This window comes from Ornithorhynchus anatinus, chromosome 1 (assembly GCF_004115215.2).
Source record: "Ornithorhynchus anatinus isolate Pmale09 chromosome 1, mOrnAna1.pri.v4, whole genome shotgun sequence".
Classification (NCBI taxonomy): Eukaryota; Metazoa; Chordata; class Mammalia; order Monotremata; family Ornithorhynchidae; genus Ornithorhynchus; species Ornithorhynchus anatinus.
The window spans coordinates 178892246-178914763 of record NC_041728.1 but is presented as its reverse complement, the minus strand read 5'-3'; the positions used below and the strand labels follow the sequence as shown (position 1 = coordinate 178914763).

General features: G+C 53.3%; 1 protein-coding gene across 1 annotated transcript in view; it reads left to right on the top strand.

Moving 5' to 3' along the window:
- The first annotated feature begins 20789 nt into the window (after positions 1-20789).
- Positions 20790-22518, top strand: part of MARCHF4 (membrane associated ring-CH-type finger 4) — a 30996-nt gene continuing 29267 nt past the window's right edge. Inside the window, exon 1 of the mRNA XM_029049826.1 lies at positions 20790-21491. Within this exon, the coding sequence (XP_028905659.1) occupies positions 21273-21491 (219 nt within the window). The 5' untranslated portion in view covers positions 20790-21272. The remainder of the gene's footprint in view (positions 21492-22518) is intronic.

Below are 22518 nucleotides of genomic sequence, written 5' to 3'. Positions count from 1 at the left end.
CCAGCCCCACAGCACTTATGTCCATCTCTGTCATTTATGTATTTATTTCGATTAATGCCCGTCTCCCCTTCTAGACTGTAAGGCAGGGAATGTGCCTGTTTATTGTTCTACTGGACTCTCTCAAGAGCTTAGTGCAGTGCTCTGCACACACTAAGTGCTCAATAAATACTACTGACTGACTGGTCTGGTGCCGCTCTGCCCCGGGGCAGGGGGATGGACCAGACGACCTCTCATAATCACATCCTACTCCAGCGGGGTTGGAGGGGGCAGTGAGCTCCGGGGTGGGGGAGGAGAGGCTGAGGTCTGGGGTTACAGGGGGCTAGAGTGGGGGGCTTCCGCCGGAGGTCCTCAGCCAGCCCTGCCACGGCATCCTGTCCCTTTGTCCCGGCTGGAGGGGCCTGGACTGGATGCTGCTCCTTTCCTTCAAAAACGTTCAGACCATGTCTCCTCACTCCTCAAGAAATCCAGTGCTGGCCTTCCACAACAAACAAAAGCTCTTCAAAATTGGCTTTAAAGCAATCAGCTTGCCCCTTCCTACTTCACCTCGTTACTCTCCTACTCCAATCCAGCCCGCACACTTGGCTCCTCTAACGCCAACCTTCTCACTGTCCCTCCATCTCTTCTATCTCACCGTCGATCTCTCGCCCACATCCTACCCGTGGCCTGGATCATCCTCCTTTCTCATATCAGGGAGATAATTGCTCTCTCCCATTTCAAAGTCTTATTGAAGGCCCATCTTCTCCAAGAAGCCTTCCCTGACTATGCCCTCCTCTCCTCTTCTCCCACTCCCTTCCGTGCAGCTCTTACTTCCGCCTTCATTCAGCCTCCCTCCCATCCCCAGAGTATATACGTATATATCTGTATATAACTGTCATCTATTTATTTATTTGTGTATCTATATTACTGTCTGTTTTCCCCTTTAGATCGTGAGCTCACTGTAGGCAGGAGTGAATCTGTTTATAGTTATATTGTACTTTCCCAAGTGCTTAGTACAGTACTTTACTCACAGTAAGTGCTCAATAAATACAAATGAATGAATGAATGAATGAGACTCCAGAATCCCTGCCTCCCAGCTCCCAGCTCCTGGGTCCCAGCTCCCTGCTCCCAGCTCTCAATTCCCATTCCAGCTCCTGGCTCTCCAGACCCTGGCTCCCGGCTCCCAGCTCCCAGTTCCCCAGTTAATAATAATGATGATGATGATATTTGTTAAGCGCTTACTATGTGCCAAGCACCGCTCTAAGCGCTGGAGGAGATACAAGGTCATCAGTTTGTCCCACGGGGGGCTCACAGTCTTAATCTCCATTTTCCAGAGGAGGTCACCGAGGCCCAGAGAAGTTAAGTGACTTACCCGAGGTCACACAGCTGACGAGTGACAGAGCCGGGATTAGGACCCGTGACCTCTGACTCGCAAGCCCGGACTCTTGTCACTAAGCCACGCTGCTTCTCAGGGCCTGGATCCCGGCTCCCATCTCCCGGCTCCCGGCTCCCGGCTCCCAGCATCCCGTTTCCAGCTGGCTTCACGTCAGACTGAGAATGGCAGCAGCAGCAGGCTGGCAGCCAGACTCGTGAGACCGGCCATCTGTCTTGGCCAGAGGAGCGGACCTGCTCCTCCCCGGCTCCCCCGCCTCCTCCCCACAGTAGCCCCAACGCCCATCCAGATGGCCCGTGGCGGGTGAGGGTCGGAGGGGGCATCAGCACCGCTCCAGCCCCCACCTGATTGACTTTTGGGGGGGATAAAAGGAAAAATGCCCAATTCCCAGCAGCGTATTCTCTCTCCCTGTGCTTAGAACAGGGCTTTGTACAGAGTAACAGCGTGGGTTAGTGGAAGGGGTACGGGCTTGGGAGTCAGAAGATGTGGGTTCTAATCCAGGCTCTGCTACTTCTTTGAATAGTATTTACTGAGCACTTACTATGTGCAGAACACTGTACTAAGCGCTTGGAATATACAATTCGGCAACAGATAGAGACAATCCCTGCCCAACGACGGGCTTACAGTCTAATCGTAATCGCGATCGTACTTGTCTGCTATGTGACCTTGGGCAGGCCGCTTAACTTCTCTGTGCCTCGGTTACCTCATCTGTAAAATGAGGATTAAGACTGTGAGCCCCTCGTGGAACAAACTGCTTAACCTGTATCTACCCCAGCGCTTAGAACAGTGCTGTGCACATAGTAAGCTCTTTATGTTGGTATTTGTTGAGCACTTGCTAGGTGCAGAGCACTGTTCTAAGCGCTGGGGTAGATACAGGGTAGATACGTGTGGGGCTCACAGTCTTTATCCCCGTTTTACAGATGAGGTAACTGAGGCACAGAGAATAATAATAATAATGTTGGTATTTGTTAAGCGCTTACTATGGGCTGAGCACTGTTCTAAGCGCTGGGGTTGACACAGGGGAATCAGGTTGTCCCACGTGGGGCTCACAGTCTTAATCCCCATTTTACAGATGAGGTAACTGAGGCACCGAGAAGTAAAGTGTCTTGCCCAAAGTCACACAGCTGACAAGTGGCCGAGCCGGGATTCGAACCCATGACCTCTGACTCCAAAGCCCGTGCTCTTTCCACTGAGCCACGCTGCTTCCCACTGAGCCACGCTGCTTCAAGTTAAGTGACTTGCCCACAGTCACACAAATACCATAATTATTATTATTATTACCTTGTATCTAACCCAGCACTTAACAAATACCACAATTATTATTAGTAGTAGCCACTTAATAATAATAAATTAACAATAAAATAAATTACAGAGAGGGAAGCCGAGAACTATACGGAGGTGGACATAAGCTCTATGTCTCTGGGAGGAGGATCAAAGTGCTTAAGGGGTTCACAACCCAGTGCACAGGCAGAGTAGCAGGGAGGGGAAATAGACTCCTAATTCTGTAGTATTGTACTCTCCCAAATGCTTAGCACAGTGCCGGGCATACAGGAAGTGCTCAGTAAACACCATCGGTTGATGGGAGGAGATGAGAGGTTAGTCAGGGAAGTCTTCCTGGAGAAGATGGGATTTTAGGGGGGCTTCGGATGATGGAGGCTGACTGCTAGTCAGGAAGAGGCAAAACTCTGACGCGCTCGTATCTCTCTGGCTCTTAGCACAGTGCTCTGCACATTCATGCATTCATTCAATCGTATTTATTGAGCGCTTTCTGTGTGCAGAGCACTGTAATAAGCACTTGGAAAATACAATTCAGCAATAGAGACAATCCCTGCCCTTATAGCCTAGAAGTGAGGAGACGGACATCAAAACAAGTGAACAGGTATCAGTGGAAATAAATAGAATCGTAGATACAAACATATATACATAAGTGCTGTGGAGCAGGGAAAAGGACGAAGAGCAAAGAGAGAGAGTGGAGGTGACACGGGAGGGAGGAGGAGCAGAAGAAAAGGGGGGCTTAGTCTGGGAAGGCCTCTTGGAGGAGGTGAGCCTTCAGTAGGGCTTTGAAGGGGGGGAAGTGTGATTGGCGGATTTGAGGAGGGAGGGCGTTCCAGGCCAGGGGTCGACAGTGGGACAGGTGAGAACGCGGCACAGTGAGGAGGTGAGCGGCACCAGAGGAGCGGAATGTGCGGCCTGGGATGGAGACGGAGGGATGGGAGGAGAGGTAGGAGGGGGCAAAGGGATGGACGGCTTTGGAGCCAAGAGTGAGGAGTCTCTGCTTTATGTGGAGGTTGATAGGCAACAACTGGAGATTTCTGAGCGGGGGGGGTGACGTACCCGGACCGTTTCTGTAGAAAGATAATCCGGGCAGCGGAGCGAAGTATAGACTGAAGCGGGGAGAGGCAGGAGGTTGGGAGGTCAGGAAGGAGGCTGATGCCGTCATCCAGGTGGGACAGGATGAGTGACTGTACTAACGTGGTAGCCGTTTGGATGGAGAGGAAAGGGCAGGTTTTGGCGATGTCGTGAAGGTGAGACCGGCAGGTTTTGGTGACGGATTGGATGTGTGGGGTGAACGAGAGAGCGGCGTCGAGGACGACACCAAGGTTGCGGGCTCGTGAGACGGAAAGGATGGTGGTGCCGTCCAAGGTGATGGGAAAGTCCGGGAGAGGATAGGGTTTGGGAGGGAAGATAAGGAGCTCTGTCTTGCTCTTGTTGAGTTTTGGGTTGCTGGAGGACATCCACGTAGGGATGTCCCAAAGGCAGGAGAAGATGCGAGCCTAGAGGGAGGAAGAGTGAACAGGGGAGGAGATAGAGATTTGGGGGTGTCTGAGTAAGCACTTCACGGATCACTTAAGTGGGCAAGTCACTTCACTTCTCTGTGCCTCAGTTACCTCATCTGTACGGGCTCTCGTTATATCCCAGCTAGACTACTGTGTCAGCCTTCTCTCTGACCTCCCTTCCTCCTCTCTCGCCCCGCTCCGGTCTATTCTTCACTCCGCTGCCCGGCTCATCTTCCTGCAGAAACGATCTGGGCATGTCACTCCCCTTCTTAAACAACTCCAGTGGTTGCCTATCGACCTCCGCTCCAAACAAAAACTCCTCACTCTAGGCTTCAAGGCTCTCCATCACCTTGCCCCTTCCTACCTCTCCTCCCTTCTCTCTTTCTACCGCCCACCCCGCACGCTCCGCTCCTCCGCCGCCCACCTCCTCGCCGTCCCTCGGTCTCGCCTATCCCGCCGTCGACCCCTGGGTCACGTCCTCCCACGGTCCCGGAACGCCCTCCCTCCTCACCTCCGCCAAACTGATTCTCTTTTCCTCTTCAAAACCTTACTTAAAAATCACCTCCTCCGAGAGGCCTTCCCAGACTGAGCTCCTCTTCCCCCTCTACTCCCTCTGCCATCCCCCCTTTACCTCTCCGCAGCTAAAGCCTCATTTTCCCCTTTTCCCTCTGCTCCTCCACCTCTCCCTTCCCATCCCCACAGCACCGTACCCGTCCGCTCAACTGTATATATTTTCGTTACCCTATTTATTTTGTTAATGAATTGTACATCGCCTTGATTCTATTTAGCTGCCATGGTTTTTATGAGATGTTCTTCCCCTTGACGCTGTTTAGTGCCATTGTTCTCGTCTGTCCGTCTCCCCCGATTAGACCGTAAGCCCGTCAAACGGCAGGGACTGTCTCTATCTGTTGCCGACTTGTTCATCCCAAGCGCTTAGTACAGTGCTCTGCACATAGTAAGCGCTCAATAAATACTATTGAATGAATGAACAAATGCCAACATTATTACAAATACCACCATTATAATAATGATGCCAAGAAGCAGCAGGGTGTAGTGGATAGAGCGAGCCTGAGAGTCAGAAGGTCATGGGTTCTAATCCTGGCTCTGCCACTTGTCTGCTAGGTGACCTTGGGTGAGTCACTTCACTTCTCTGGGCCTCGGGTACCTCATCTGTAAAATGGGGATTGAGACTGTGATCTCCATGTGGGACAGGGACTATGTCCAAATGTCCAAACCAATATATTTGTATCCACCCCAGGGCTTAGTACAGTACCTGGCACATAGTAAGCGGTTAACAAATACCGCAATTATCGTTATTATTATTCGTTAGGTGCTTATTATGTGACAGGCACTGTTTTAAGTATGTGGTGGGAGATACAAAGCAGCATGGCATAGTGAATAAGAGCCCAGGCCCAGGAGTCCAAGAACCTGAGTTCTAATCCCTGCTCTGCCACTTGTCTGCTGTGTGAGCTTGGGCAAGTCGCTTCACTTATCTGTGCCTCAGTGACCTCATCTGTAAAATGGGGATTGAGACCGTCAGCCCCACATGGGACAGGGACTGCATCCAACCCGATTTGCTTGTATACACCCAAGCTCTTAGAAGAGTGCCTGGCACATAGTAAGCGCTAAACAAATAGCACAATAATAATAATAATGTTGTTATTTGTTAAGCGCTTACTATGTGCTGAGCACTGTTCTAAGCGCTGGGGTAGACACAAGGGAATCAGGTTGTCCCACGTGGGACTCACAGTCTTAATCCCCATTTTACAGATGAGGTAACTGAGGCACCGAGAAGTTAAGTGACTTGCCCAAAGTGACACAGCTGACAAATGGCCGAGCTGGGATTTGAACCCATGACCTCTGACTCCAAAGCCCGTGCTCTTTCCACTGAGCCACGCTGCTTCTGGCAATTATTTGTCATTATTAAGCTGGACACAATCCCAGTCCCACAAGGGGCTCAGAGACTAAGTAGGAAGGAGAACGGGTGTTGGATCCCCGCTAAACAGATGAGGAAACTGAGGCCCTGAAAAGAGAGGAAGAGTGACTTGCCCGAGGTCACCCAGCAGGCAATTGGCAGAGCTGGAATTAGAACCCAGGTCCTCTGAGTCTCAGGCGCAATTTCTTTCCACTAGTTCACATTGCTTCCCTCCATCCACCTCGCTTGGCCACGTTCATTCCTCCAGACCAGGACCCCACTCTGAGGGTGTCCGTGCCATCGGGGGGATTTGCGGGGAGTAATAATAATGGCAATTATTAAGCACTTACTATGTACCAGGCAGTGAACTAAGCACTGGGGCAAACCCAAGCTGATCAGGTTGGACCCCGTCCCTGTCCCACATGGAGCTCACGATCTTAATCCCCATTTTCCAGATGAGGTAACTGAGGCACAAAGAATGAAGTAACTTGCCCATGGTCACCCAGCAGACAAGTGGGCAGAGTTGGAATTAGAACTCAGGTCCAACAGACTCCCAGGCCTGGGCTCTCTCCATTAGGTCATGCTGTTTCTCTAAGGGTTGTTCTTGGAAGATGTTGACTGTGAAAATGGTCTGGAGCCAAATCTGCCAACGGAGACGTCCCTGTCGATCAGGCGCCGACGGAAACCACACTTCACACTTCCCGAAGGAGGGTGGGCTTTATTTATTCGTTCATTCAATCACATTCATTGAGTGCTTACTGTGTGCAGAGCACTGTACTAAGCACTTGGAAAGTACAAGTCAGCAACAGACAGAGACAATCCCCACCCAACAGTGGGCTCACAGTCTAGAAACGGGGAGACAGACATCAAAACAAGTAAACAGGCATCAGTGTAATTAAATAGAATTATAGACAAAAACACTTCATTAGTAAAAAGAAGTAAAGTTATAAATATATACATCTATACACACAAATCCTTTGGGGCAGGGAAGGGGGTAGAGCAGAGGGAGGGAGTCAGGATGATGCGGAGGGGAGGAGGAGCAGAGGAAATGGGGGCTTTAGTCCAGGAAGGCCTCCAGGAAGAGGTGAGCTTTCAGTAGGGCTTTGAAGGGGGGAAATGTGTTAGTTGGGACGATTCGAGAAGGGAGGGCATTCCAGGCCAGAGAGGTGACGTGGGCCAGGGGTCGACGGCGGGACAGGCGAGAAGGAGGCCCGGTGAGAAGGTTGGCGGCGGCAGAAGAGCGGAGTGTGTGGGCTGGGATTTAGACGGTGCCGTGTACATGCCACAGGCCAGAACCATGTCCTGGAGACCTCTGGGTCAGATCAGGAGTTGGGTATTTGAACCTTTCCTGATTACGTCCTCAATTCCTCTTCTCCTTCTCCCTTCCGTGTTGTCCTTTTACTTGGATTTGCTCCTTCTACTCACTCGTCAGCCCCACAGCACTTATGCTCCTATGTATAATTCAATTATTTATATTAATGTCTGTCTCTCCCCCTAGACCATAAGCTCACTGTGGGCAAGGAACTTATCTACCAACTCTGTTATACTGTCCAAGTGCTTAGTACAGCGCTCTGCACCCAGTTAGAGCTCAATGAATAATCGATCAAAAAATCGTATCAATTGAGCGCGGTGTGCGGAGCACTGAACTAAGCGCTTGGGAGAGTACGATAGAACAATAAAGAGACACATTCCCTATCCACAGTGAGCTTGCAGACTAGAGGGGGAGACAGACAGAGACAGACATTAATATACGTAAATAAATGATGGAGATGGATGCAGATGCTGTGGGGCTGGGAGGAGGGATGAATAAAGGGAGAAAGTCAGGGTGACGCAGAGGAGAGGGAGAAGAGGAAAGCGGGGCTTGATTGGGAAAGGCCTCTTGGAGGAGATGGACCTTCAGTAAGGCTTTGAAGGAGGGGAGAGTCATCGTCCAGCAAATTTGAGGAGGGAAGGTGATTCAGGCCAGAGGCAGGATATGGGGGAGGGGTCAGTGGCAAGCCATTGATTGATTGATCGATTTGGGTCAGGGTCTTTTGGAGGGAAATTGAGTCTAGAGAGAGACGATTTCCAGCCTATCACAGTCTGTTCCGGAAAGTCCCCTGGGACCCCCGGGGCTGGGGGGAGCCCCCGTTCGCTTGGATCCAAGGGAAGGGGGGAGTCAGCCGGATGGCAGGGATCCGGGGAAAGATTTCAGAGCGGACGGACGGAAGCCCCCCCGGTCAGACCGCGAGCCCCCAAACTGTCCCGTCGGCATGACCGAGAGACGCAGCATTCCATCATGCTTGCTGCTTCGTTGCAGGCGTGTTGAATATTTCATAATCTCATTCTCCTTTCCAGAAAAGGGCCCGGGGAAGATTCAGAGTAACCAGGGGTGGGTCGGGCCGGGCGCTCGGCTCCAAACTTCCTCCCGGAGGGTTGCGGGACCCTGGGGTTCGCCTCTCCCCCTTGTGGGGTTTGAGGTCCTAAGGGCTGGGGTTTGGGTCAGGGTTAGTCTGGGCAGGGTTCGGTTCCTTTAGGGAGGCGGCCTCCGTGGAGCGAGAACTCCAGGCTGTGGATCAGGCCGGGAACCATGAGGGTCTGGGGTGATCCTACCTTCCTTTCCTGAGTCCTCTCCACAGGGGTTCAGATAACTCTTCCCTAGGTCCTGGTTGCCCAGAATCTTGTTCTGCAGCTCCTTGTTCTCTGAATTCTGGTCCTAGAGGGCTTTACTCTGAAGTCCTTCATGTTCCACGCCCTTGTTCTGGAGGTCCTTGTGCATCCATTCATTCATTCAATCGTATTTATTGAGCGCTTACTGTGTACCAAGCACTGCACTAAGCACTTTGGGGAGTACAATATCTTCTAGACTGTGAGCCCGTTGTTGGGTAGGGATTGTCTCTCTCTGTTGCCGAATTGTACTTTCCAAGTGCCTAAAATAGTGCTCTGTACATAGTAAGTGCTCAGTAAATACGACTGAATGCATGAACAACAAACAGACCTATTCCCTGCCCACAGTGAGCTCACAGTCTAGAGGGGGAGACAGACATTAATCTACAGAAATAATTAAATCGGTGACAGATCTGGACCTAAGTGGGGTTTGATGCTGGGAGGGAGGATGAGGGAAGGGAGCAAGTCAGGGCGACGTAGAGGGAGTGGGAGAAGAGGAGAGGAGGGCTTAGTCAGGGAAGGCTTCTTGGAGGAGATGGGCCTTCAATAAGCCTTCCTTCTATAGATCCTCTTTCTCTGGGTCCTGGTTCTACAGGTCCTGGTTTAAAAAAGCCTCCCCAGATTAGACTGTAAACCCGTCGGTAGTCAGGGATTGTCTCTGTTGCCGAATTGTACGTTCCAAGCGCTTAGTACAGAGCTCTGCACATAGTAAGCGCTCAATAAATACTACGACCATCCTTCCCGTCGCACAGGCCCACAACCTCGGTGTCATCCTTGACTCTGTTCTGTCATTCACCCCATACGTCCAATCTGTCACCCAGACCTGCCGGTCCCACCTTCACAACATCGCCAAGATCTGCCTCGTCTTCCTCCAGATACGCTCTGGGCCTGTCACTCCCCTCCTCAAAAACCTCCAGTGGTTGCCTATCAACCTTCACATGAAAGAAAAACTCCTCACTTTTGGCTTCAAAGCTGTCCATCCCCTTGCCCCCTCCTACCTCACCTCCCTTCTCTCCTCCTACAGCCCAGCGCTCACACTCTGCTTCTCTGCCGCTAGCCTCACGGGCCTTGTTCTCGGCTGTCCCACCGTCGACCCCGGCCCACATCCTACCACTGACCTCCCTCCTCACGTCTGCCAAACTAACTCTCCTTCCCTCTTCAAAACCCTACTGAGAGCTCACCTCCTCCAGGAGGCCTTCCCACACTGAGCCCCCCCTTTCCCTCTGCCCCTCCTCCCCTCCCCATTCCCCCTACTCCTCCCTCTGCTCTACCCTCTTCCCCTCCCCCAGCACTTGTCTATATTTGTAGGTATTATTTCTTACTATTTTTTAAATGATGTGTATATATCTTTGATTCTATTTATCTATTTTGATGGTTTTGATGACTGACTACTTGGTTTGTTTTAGTGTCTGCCTCCCCGTTTTAGACCGTGAGCCTGCTGTCGAGCAGGGATTGTCTCCCTCTGTTGCCAAATTGTACATTTCATGGGCTTAGTTCAGTGCTCGGCACACAGTAAGCGCTCAATAAATATGATTGAATGAAGGAATGCTAATAATAACAGTGGTATTGGTTAAGCATCTACTATGTGTCAAGCACTGTTCTAAGCCTTGAAGTAGATAATAACAACAGTATTTGTTAAATGCTTACAATGTGCCAAGCACCGTTTTAAGCACTGGGGTAGATACATGGTAATCAGGTTGTCCCACGTAGGACTCACAGTCTTAAACCCCATTTTGCAGATGAGGGAACTGAGACACTGAGAAGTGAAGTGACTTGCCCAAAGTCACACAGCTGATAAGTGGCGGAGCCAGGATTGGAACCCTCGACCTATGACTCCCAAGCCTGTGCTCTTTCCACTAAGCAGTCAGGTTGGACACAGTCCCTGTCCCCTGTGGGGCCCACAGTCTCAATCCTCATTTTACAGATGAGGAAACTGAGGCCCAGAGAAGTGAAGTGACTTGCCCAAGGTCACACAGCAGACAAGTGGCAAAACTGGGATTAGAACCCAGGTTCTCTAACTCCCAGGTCAGGGCTCTCTTCACTAGGCTATGCTGCTGCCCTCTTCTTTTGTGAAGGACCATGATGGCTTCTTTCCTGGAGAAGGAGCACGGCCTAGCGGAGAGAGCACAGGATTGGGAGTCAGAGGTCAGGACACTTCACTTCTCTGGGCCTCAGTTTCTTCATCTGTAAAATGGGGATTCAATCCCTGCTCTCCCTCCCTCTTAGACCGGGAGCTCCTTAAGGGACAGGGACTGTTCTGACCTGATTAACTTATACTTACCCCAGTGCTTAGTACAGCGCTTGTCACATAGTAAGTGCTTCATAGCTTATCGGTTAATCTGATTTATTGTGAGTTTTACTGTGTACACAGCACTGTCCTAAGCGCTTGGGAGAGGACAATTTAACAATAAACAGACACATTCCCTGTCTATAATGAGCTTCCAGTCTAGAAGGGGAGATAGACATTAATAGAAATAATCATAATAATAATGTTGGTGCTTGTTAAGTGCTTACTATGTGCCAAGCACTGTTCTAAGCGCTGGGGTAGTTACAGGGTATTCAGGTTGTCCCATGTGAGGCTCACAGTCTTAATCCCCATTTGACAGATGAGGTAACTGAGCCACCGAGAAGTTAAGTGACTTGCCCAAAGTCACACAGCTGACGGGTGGCGGAGCTGGGATTAGAACCCACGACCTCTGACTCCTAAGGCCGTGCTCTTTCCACTGAGCCACACTGCTTCTCATGGCCATGCTCCCTCTCTAATAAATGACAGATATAGACATAAGTGGTGTGGGGCTGGCGGGTGGGAGGCATAAAGGGAGCAAGTCAGGGTGACGCGGAAGGGAGTGGGAGATGAGGAAAAACGGGGCTTAATCTGGGAAGGCCTCTTGGAGGAGACGTGCCTTCAGTGAGGCCTTGAAGCGGGAGAGTCATTGTCCGTTGGATATGAGGAGGGAGGGCATTCCTGGCCAGAGGCAGGATGTGGGAGAGAGGTCTCTCTAGACTATAAGCTCGTTGTGGGCAGGGAATGTGTCCTTTTATTGTAACAGTGTACTCTCCCAAGCACTTAGTACAGTGCTCTGCACACAGTAAGCGCTCAATGAAAACGATTGAATGAATGAATGAGCTAGACGAGATAACCATGCCCACCGTCCTTGTGGCACCTTGTGCCTTGCCCGATTACAGTTGGGTCCCAAAGGTTTGCCCCACCTCGGTCCTTCCGTCACCTCTTGCTCTGCCCATCCCCAGTTGTCTTGGTGCCCAGTGGGGGCAGAAAAACAAAATCAGGGAAGGCCTCTGGAGGAGATGTGATTGGCTCAGTGGAAAGAGCCCGGGCTTGGGAGTCAGAGGTCATGGGTTCTAATCCCTGCTTCGCCACTTGTCAGCTGTGTGACTTTGGGCAAAGTCACTTCTCTGTGCTTCAGTGACCTCATCTGTAAAATGGGGATGAAGACTGTGAGCCCCATGTGGGACAACCTGATCGATCACCTCGTATCCTCCCCGGCACTTAGAACAGTGCTTTGCACATAGTAAGCGCTTAACAGATGCCATCATTTATCTTGATTCTATTTATCGTGATTGTCTTGTTTTTGTCTGTCTCCCCCGATTAGACTGTGAGCCCGTCATCGGGCAGGGATTGCCTCTATCTGTTGCCGAATTGTACATTCCAAGCGCTTAGTACAGTGCTCTGCACATAGTAAGCGCTCAATAAATACTATTGAATGAATGAACCTAGAATGGGGTGCTGTCGGCAGGGACAGAAGAAGGACACGGCAGAACCTTGGCCTTCATGAAGTTCATTCATTCTTTCATTCGATTGTAATTATTGAACGTTTACTGTGTGCAGAGCACTGGACCAAGCGCTTGGGAAAGCACAGTTGTCTTGTCTTGTGCTGTCGTCTCCAAGCTGTAGCAACGCCACAGACACATCTTTTCCAGCACGGCCCACTCTCCATCTACAATCGTTCTGGTCGTGGATCCAGAGAGTTTTCTTGGTCAAAATCCAGAAGCGGTTGACCATTACCTCCTTCTGTGCAGGAAACCTGAGTCTCGGCCCTCAACTCTTTCTCGTGCCGCTGTTGCCCAGCATGGGGGAGTTTTGACTTGTAGCAGATTGTCTGCCACTCGCTAGCCACCGGCCAAGCTAGGAATGGACTGGACAGGCCTCTGCTCGACTCTCCCTCCCCTAGACGAGACTGATAGAGGACTGGAAACTCTCCAGGTGCGACCCTGAGAGGGGTAACACAACAAGAAACAGACAGTCCCTTCCTATGACAAGCTTACGGTCTAGAGCTGGGGGAGACGGACGTCAATACAAATAAATGACAGATATGTATTCATTCAGTTCATTCAATAGTATTTATTGAGCGCTTACTATGTGCAGAGCACTGGACTAAGCGCTTGGAATGAACAAGTCGGCAACAGAAGTGGTGTGGGCCCGGGAGGAGGGGGAAGAACTAAGGGAGCAAGTCAGGGTGATGCAGAAGGCAGTGGGAGAAGAGGAAAAGCCCAGGGGGGGAGCTTAGTCTGGGAAGGCCTCTTGGAGGAGATGTGCCTTGATAGTGGGAAAGCAGGACCGGCTTGGACCCACAGGCAATCAATCAAAACTGCTAATTGAGCATATGCTGGGTATTTATTCATTCAATAGTATTTATTGAGCGCTTACTATGTGCAGAGCACTGTACTAAGCACTTGGAATGAACAAGTCGGCAACAGATAGAGACGGTCCCTGCCGTTTGAGGGGCTCACGGTCTAATCGGGGGAGACGGACAGACGAGAACAATGGCAATAAATGGAATCGAGGGGATGAACATCTCATTAAAACAATAGCAAATAAATAGAATCAAGGTGAGGTACATCTCATTAGTAAAATAAACAGGGTAATGAAAATATATACAGTTGAGCGGATGAGTACAGTGCTGAGGGGAGGGGAAGAGAGAGGGGGAGGAGCAGAGGGAAAGGGGGGAAAAGATGGCTTAGCTGAGGAGAGGTGAAGGGGGGTAGAGGGAGCAGAGGGAGCAGAGAGAAAGGAGCTCAGTCTGGGAAGACCTCTCAGAGGAGGTGAGCTTTAAGTAGGGTTTTGAAGAGGGGAAGAGAATGAGTTGGGCGGAGGTGAGGAGGGAGGGCGTTCCCGGACCGCGGGAGGACGTGAGCCAGGGGTCGACGGCGGGATGGGCGAGAACGGGGGATGGTGAGGAGGTGGGCGGCAGAGGAGCGGAGCGTGCGGGGTGGGCGGTAGAAAGAGAGGTAGGAGGTATATAAACTGGTATATAAACCAGTTCTCTCTATCGCCAGATCTCCCAGCCCAGAAAGCTTGCATGCATGCAGGTAAGGAAAACACATGTTACAGTAGAAGTATTCATTCATTCTTTCATTCAATCGTATTTATCAAGTGCTTACTCTGGGCAGAGCACTGTACAAAGCACTTGGAAAGTACGATACAACGATAGACAATGACATTCCCTGCTCACAACGAGCTCACAGTCTAGAGTCGGGGAAACAGACGTCAATACGGAGGAGAGGACAAATTCTGTGGGTCTGGGGAGGGGGGAAGGGCAAAGGGAGCAAATCAGGGAAACACAGAAGGGCAGGGGAGATAAGGAAAAGTGGGGCTTAGTCAGGGAAGGCCTCCTGGAGGAGACAGGCCTTCAATAAGGCTTTGAAGCCGGGGAGAGTCATTGTCTATCGGGTTTGAGGAGGGAGGGTGTTCCAGGCCAGAGTATTTATTAAGGGGTGACTGTGTATAGAGCACTGTACTGAGTGTTGGGTAAGAATACGCGGGTGGTGTCCCCCCTTTCCTGCCATGCCTGAGTCCATTTGTACATTCATGATGATTTCTTCCAACCCCCCCACAGTGTGCTAGGTCCGACTGACACCTGGACTTTCCCCAATTCTGCTGTGTCTCACCGGGTAGACTCCTTTTTTTCAGATTTGGATGGCTATACAGCGGATGGATGTCAGTCGCTCAATATTCAGCACTTACTGGGTGCAGAGCACTTTACCAAGTGTTTGGAGCAGCGTGGCTCAGTGGAAAGAGCCCGGGCTTGGGAGTTTAGAGGACATGGGTTCTAATCTCGGCTCTGCTGCTCATCTGCTGTGTGACCTGGGGCAAGAGACTTCACTTCTCTGGGCCTCAGTTCCCTCATCTTGTAAAATGGGGATGAAGACTGTGAGCCCCATGTGGGACAACCTGATCACCTTGTATCTACCCCAGCGCTCAGGACAGTGCTTGGCACACAGTAAGTGCTTAACAAATACATCATTATTTTATTATTATTATTATTATTGTTCTACGAGCTGGGGAAGGTACAAGGTCATCAGATCAGATCCGGTCCCTGTCCCACACAGGACTCACAATCTAAGTAGGAAGGAGAACAGGTATCGAAGCCTCATTTTGTAGATGAGGTAACTGAGGCATAGAGAAATGAAGTGACTTGCCCAAGGTCACACAGCTGGCACATGCCAGAGCTTCGACTAGAACTCAGGTCCTCTGACTCCCAAGCCCATGCTCTTTCCACTAGGCTATGGTGCTCCTCAGCAATTATTATTGATTCAATCATATTTATTCATTCATTCATTCAATCACATTTATTGAGCGCTTACGGTGTGTAGAGCACTGTACTAGGTGCTTGTAAAGTACAATTCAGCAACAAAGAGGGACAATCCCTGCCCACAACAGGCTCAGAGTCTAAAAGGGGGAAGGCAGACATCAATACAAGTAAACAGGCACCAGTAGCATCAATATAAATAAGTAGAATTATAGATATATGCACATCAAAATACCGAGCGCTTATTGTGTGCAGAGCATTCTTTCATTCATTCATTCGATTGTATTTATTAAGCACTTACAGTGTGCAGAGCACTGAACTAAGCGCTTGAGTAAGTCCAATACATCAATAAACAGTGACATTCCCGGCCCACAACGAGCTCACAGTCTGGAGGGGGAGACAGACATCAATATAAATAAATAAAATGGCAGATCTATACGTAAGTGCTGTGGGGCTGGGGCGGGGGGAGGGGACAGAGAAAAGGGAGCAAGTCAGGGTGATGCAGGTGGGAGTGGGAGATGAGGAAAATGGGGCTTAGTCTGGGAAGGCTTCTTGGAGGAGGTGGGCCTTCGATAAACCTTTGAAGGAGGGGAAGAGTCATCGTCTGGCGGATTTGAGGAGGGAGGGTGTCCAGGCCAGAGGCAGGACTTGGGCGAGGGGTCGGCGGCGGGACAGGTGAGATGGAGGCCCAGCGAGGAGGTTAGCGGCAGCAGAGGAGCGGAGTGTGCCGGCTGCGATGGAGGAGGAGAGGAGGGAGGTGAGGTAGGAGGGGGCCAGGGGATGAATGGCTTCGAAGCCAAGAGTGAGGAGTTTTTGTTTGATACGGAAGCGGATGGGCAACCACTGGAGATTTTTGAGGAGGGGGGTGACATGGTGAACATTGCTAAGCGGTGGAGAGAGTAGAATAGAACAATAAACCGACACATTCCCTGCCCACAACGAGCTATTATATTAATTGCTCCAGCCATGATGCAGGGGTGCCTGGGATGGAGTCTTACCAAGCGCTCATTAATAATAATAATGTTGGTATTTGTTTAGCGCTTACTATGTGCAGAGCACTGTTCTAAGCGCTGGGGGAGATACAGGGTCATCAGCTTGTCCCACGTGAGGCTCACAGTCTTCATCCCCATTTGACAGATGAGGGAACTGAGGCAGAGAGAAGTGAAGTGACTTGCCCACGGTCACACAGCTGACAAGTGGCAGAGCCGGAATTCGAACCCATGACCTCCGACTCCCAAGCCCTGACTCTTTCCACTGAGCCACGCTCCTTCAGCGCTCTGCACCCAGATGTTGCTTAATAAATTCCACTGATGGATTGTCCACTGGGATGAAAGATACAGGAGAACCTACTTTGCGGACCTGGAAGTTCAAAGGACAGCTAAGAGAAGCGGCATGGTCTAATGGCCAGAGCCCGGGCTTGGGAGTCAGAGGTCATGGATTCTAATCCCGACTCCATCACTTGTCTGCTGAGTGACTTGGGGCAAATCACTTAACTTCTCTGTGCCTCAGTTACCTCATCTGTAAAAGGGGGATTGAGACTGTTTGCCTCATACGGGACAACCTGATCACCTTGCATCTACTCCAGCGCTTAGAAAAGTGCTTGGCACATAGTAAGCGCTTAAAAAATACCATTATTATTACTATTATTATCATCAATCAGTCAATCAATCGACGGCATTTACCGAGCAACTGCTGTGTGCAGAGCACTCTATTAAGCGCTTGGGAGAGGACAATAGAACCGAGTTGGTAGACACATTCCCTGCCCTCGGCGAGTTTACAGTCTAAACGATGGCTTGATATTTGTCCAGCCCACTCCCTACTATCCAGCTCCACCTGCCCCTCCTCCAACTTCTCCGAGGCCATTTATTTTCCTGCTTACTACATTCCCATCGTGGACGGGGCAGAGGACGGGAAGGGGAGACGATATCAGCAAACGAATTTGGACTCCTCTCTGTTCAGACGTGAGCTTGAGTTTCTCTCTCCTTCTGTTTTCCTCCACCTCCCCCAGGGTTGACATACCTCAGAATTTAAATTTCCCTCACCCTAGTCCACCGTATGCAGCCCACAAAGCCCCTGACAACACACCAGGAGAGAGAGGCCGGCGGGGAGGGATGGAGGAAACCGGGCTTCCCCCAACCCCAAGGCATCGAACAGATCCTTAGTACCTTTGCACGACATAACAGCTTTTTAATCAAGTGGCCTAGTGGATAGAGCCCGGGCTTGGGATTCAGGGGACCTGGGTTCTCCACCCGGCTCCACCACTTGTCTGCTGGGTGACCTCGGGCAAGTCACTTCATTTCACCCGTGAAATGGGGATCGATGCCTGTTCTCCCTCCTACTTGGATGGTGAGGATTAAATGGGGATTAAAAATATCTGTTCTGCCTCCGCCTTAGACTGTGTGCCTCGTGTAGGACAGGGAATGTGTCTGACCTGATTATCCTGTATCTGTAAGCCCATCACTGGGCAGGGATTGTCTCTATCTGTTGCCGAACTGTACATTCCAAGCGCTTAGTACACTGTTCTGCACATAGTAAGCGCTCGATAAATACTATCGAATGAATGAATGTAGCTACCCCAGTGTTTAGCACAGGCCTCGGCCCACAGCGGGTGCTTCATAAATACCACGGTTATCATTATTATCCTCTCCCAAGCACTCAGTACAGTGCTCTGCACACACTAAGCACTCAGTAAATGTGATCGAGTAATGAATATCATCAATGTCATTATTATCATTCTAGTATCATTTCAGGAAACCCGTTCCCGAACATCACACAGCGCCATAGTAATATCCCTTCTCTAACATCCACACTCTTGAGGGGGACGAGGGGCCCCCCGATAACGTAGTACAGTGCCTGGCACGTAGTAAGCGCTTAACTGATACCGTAATAATAATAATAATTGAAATCCACCAATTATCCCCAAAACTCATTCGAGTCTGCCGATCCGTCCTCTTTCCACCGAGATTCGGCCCCTAGAGCTTCTCCTCTACGGTTGTTTCTGCAGAGGGGTCTCCAACAGCAATAGCAACACCCGCCCCTCTCTCTCTTACTCTCTGCCTCTCTCCGCCTCTTTGTCTTCTTCTCTGTATTCTCCACTTTCTCCGGCTCTCGGACTGTCCCTGCCGATTCGTATTCATTTACGATTCTGAATTTTCATCCCCCTTTCTCCTGTTCCGGAGTGACACCCCCCCCCCCCCCCACACACACACTTTCCCACTATCTCTCTCCGTTCATCTCTCCTTCTTTCCCCCACTCCATCATCCTGCCTCTCCTCCTCTCCCTCTTCCCCTTTCCCTTTCCCTTTCTACTGCTTTCCCCCTCCCACTTCTCCCTCTCCATTTTCTCTCTCCGCTCTCTCTTCCCCGCCCCTCCCCCCCGCCCCCAGTTTCTTTCCCTTATTTGAGGATTCCTGTCTCCGTGTCTCCGTTCGTCTCCGTCTCTCCCTCCCACGGCCTCTCTGGCTCCCTGCCGCCCCCTCTCCCCCGACCCCCACCCATCCCCCTTCCCTTCCTCCATCCATCCCTTCCTCCCTTCCATCCCTCCATCCCTCCATCCCTCCATCCATCCTTTTCTCCCTCCCTCCCTTTCCTCCCTCCCTCCCTCTCATCCCTCCATCCCTCCCTCCATCCCTCTCATCCCTCCCTCTCATCCCTCCCACCTAAGGACCTGGGCTGCCGGGGAGCTGTTCTCCAGCTCGGGGTTCTGAAAGCAGAGTCGTCGACAGCGGCGATAAATAAGCGCGCCATCGCGACGTGTCCGCCCCCCCCCCCCCCCCCGGCACGTCGCCTCCCCCGCCCCACCGCTGGACCCCGGACTCAACGGACAAGCGCCGGGACCTGCCAGCCTTTTCCTCTTCGCTTGCCTTTTTCTCTGCGCTATGGAGCTAGAGATCTCTCTCTTTTTGGGGGGGTGGGCGAGTTAAAGGGGGAGAGGGGAGACCCCCCCCAGCCCCCTCCTCCCGCCCCCTCCCCCTCCCCTGTCCTTTCCCCGCCCCCTCCCCTCCCCCTCCCCAGCCTGCACCAGACGCAGGCCCTGCCCGGTTGCATCGGTGGCGAGCGGAGCCGGCCCGGGGGCTGCTGGAGGGGCCGGAGGGGGGCGAGGGTCCGAGCGGCGACCACCGCCCCCGAAGGATGCTCTCTTCCTTTTTCTTTTGACCCCCCCCCCCCCAGCCGCCTCCGGCCCCCGGCTGCGGCCGCCCCCCACCCCTTCCCCACCCTTCCTCCATCCTCCTCCATCCTCCATCCTCCATCCCCCTCCGTCCTCCGTCCTCCGTCCTCCGTCCTCCGTCCTCCATCCTCCTCCATCCCGCTGAGCGGTCCGGGCCCGGCCCCGGCCTCGGGGGTCCCGGGGGTCCCGGGGGTCCCGGGGGTCCGGGGGGTCCGGGGGGTCCCGGCTGCATGGCGCGGCGGGCCTGGGGACGGGGCTCGGGGCTGGGCCCCCGAGGAGGAGGAGGAGGAGGAGGAGGAAGGAGAGGAGGAGGAAGGAGAGGAGGAGGAGGAGGAGGTGGTGGTGGAGGAGGAGGAGGAGGAGGAGGAAGAGGACGAGGTGGAGGGGGGACATGAAGGAAGACCCCGCGGCCGCGCCGAGCGGCGGACACCACCACCACCGACACCACCACCGACACCACCACCAGCAGCAGCAGGAAGAGGAGGAGGAAGAGGAGGAGGAAAAGGAGGAGGAGGAGGAAGAGGACCGGCACCATCATTCGGACCGACCCCCGCCCGGGACAGAGCCGGACCTGGACCCAAACCCGGACCCGAACCCACGGCCGCACAGGCCCAGGCCCAGGACGGAGGAGGAGGAGGAGGAGAAGGAGGAGGAGGAGGAGGAGGAGGGGGAAGGGGAGGAAGGGGAAGAGGAGGAGGGGGAGCAGGAGGAGGAAGGGGAAGAGAAGTGGGAAAAGAAGGAAAAGGAGGAGGAGGAGGAGGACGAGAAGGAGGAGGAGGAAAAGGAAGAGGGAAAGGAGGAGTAGGAGGAAGAAAAGGAGGAGGAGGGAAAGGAGGAGGAGGGAAAAGAGAAGGAGGAGGAGGAAGAGAGGAGGAGGAGGAGGAGGAAGAGAAGGAGGAGGAGGAGGAAGAAGGGGAGAGCCCTCCACCCCCCCCCCCCCCCCGCCCCCAGCTGGCTCTGGCCCAGCCCCTCCTCCGGCCGGAGGTTCTGAGAGAGCCAAGGGGGCAGGATTTCTAGGGGGCGCCGGGGCGGGAAGGGGTCCCACACCATGTGACCACCCTGCCCCTGCCCCCTGCCCCTTGCCCCGTGACCCCTGACCCCACACACCCCTCTGCTCTGCCCTCCCTCCCGCCCCGGATTCCGGGTCCAGGACGGAGCCAGGAGCTGAGGGATTAAACGTGCTTTTCCCCCCACCCTTCATCTAAGTACAAAAACCTCCTTGATTCTCCGGATCCTTTTTTTTCCATGATTTTTCTGCGTGTCCCGACGCCCCTGCCAAGCAGAAGCGCGAGGCCCAGCTCCCTCTTCCCGCGCTCCCGGGGGCTTTTCCCTGTCCCTCCTCCCTCTGGCTGCAAACTTCCCCCAGCCCCCTCCCCCCCTACACCCCGTTTTTTTGGAGGGGGGACCCCCTCCGAGAAAAGGGGGGGGAGGACTTTCCTGCAGTTCAGCTCCAATTCCGTCCTTGCCTGTCCCCACCCCGGCATCCTCCAAGAGGGAGAGAAAGAGAGCCAGAGAGGCCCACAGGCCACCCCCACCTCCCCCCGCCCCCGGCAGAGGGGCGCCCCCTCCTCACTGTCCCCCCGCCTTGCACCGAGGGCAGCTTTGGGGGAAAAGGAGGCAGGAGAGGCTTCGTAGGGGCGCAGGGTGGTGGTCTCCGGGGGCGACCCGAGGCCCGGACAGTGCAGGAGGGAGGGTCCGGGGGTGGGAGAGGAGCAGGAGGAGAAGGGAAGCCCAGAGGACCCCCCCCGACCTCCAGCGGGGTCCATGCTAAGACCCCCCCCCCCATCCTCACCCACCCACCCAACCCCATCCCGGTTGGATGACCTGAAGGCCTTCGTGCTGCGCCGCCCATGACCGGTGACCCCCAGCCCCCCGGCTTGGCGGCCGACCCCGGGGCCGTCCCCACGCCCCCGGGTCCTCCCGACCCCCCGACCTCCCTGGCGAGCAGCAGCCCCGGCTCGGACGACTGGGGCAAGGGGCGGGCCGGGGACGGCGGCTCGCTGGGCAGCCCGCTGGACAGTGGCATGAGGACGCCTCTCTGCAGGATCTGCTTCCAGGGGCCCGAGCAGGTCAGTCCCCCCCGACTCCCCGCAGCCTTGCAGATAGGTCCCGGCGGTCCTCGCCCGCCCTGGCCCCGGCCCTCGAGCGAGCGGGAAGGAGGAGAGGGGTCGCCACCCTGCCGGAAAGAGCGCACGACCTCCTCCGCCTCAGAGGCCTTCCCCGACTGAGCCCTCCTTTCCTCTTCTCGGTCATTCGATCCTGGGTGTCGAGCGCTCACTGTGTGCAGAGCACTGGACTGAGCGCTTGGGCAGTCCAATTCGGCAACAGATAGTGACGGACCCTACTGGACGAGGGGCTCTTCTTCCCCCGCTCCCTTCCACGCCGCCCCGACTCGCTCCCTTTGTTCATCCTCCCCTGTACCCAGCCCCGCACCGCCGAGGTCCACATCTGTCAGTCATTTCTCCTTATGAATGTCTGTCTACGCCCCTCTGGACTTTTAAGCCCGCGGTGGGCAGGGGAGGTGCCTTTTTAAGGCTCTGTTGTAAGAAGAATAAGAATAACAATTGCAGTATTCGGTTAGCGCTTACTATGTGCCGGGCACCATTGTGAGCGCCGGGGCAGATACGAAGTAGTAATCGGGTTGGACCCAGTTCCCGTCCCTGTGTGCCAGACACTAATAATAATGATGGTATTTGTTAAGCGCTTACTATCTGCCAAGCACCGTTCTAAGCGCTGGGGTAGATACAAGGTCATCAGGTTGTCCCACTTGGGGCTCACGGTCTTCATCCCCATTTACAGATGAAGTCACCTGAGGGTACCGAGAAGTGAAGTGACTTGCCCCAAGTCACCCAGCTGACAAGTGGCGGAGCCGGGATTAGGACCCAAGACCTCTGACTCCCAAGCCCGGGACTCTTTCCACTGAGCCACGCTGCTTCTCGTATACTAACACCGGCTGGACACGAGCAAATCGGCGTCGGACACGGTCCTTTGTCCCACACGGGGCTCACAGTCTCCATCCCCGTTTCCAGACGAAGTAACTGAGGCCCCGAGAAGTGAAGTGCCTTGCCCAAGGTCACCCAGCAGGCACGTGGCAGA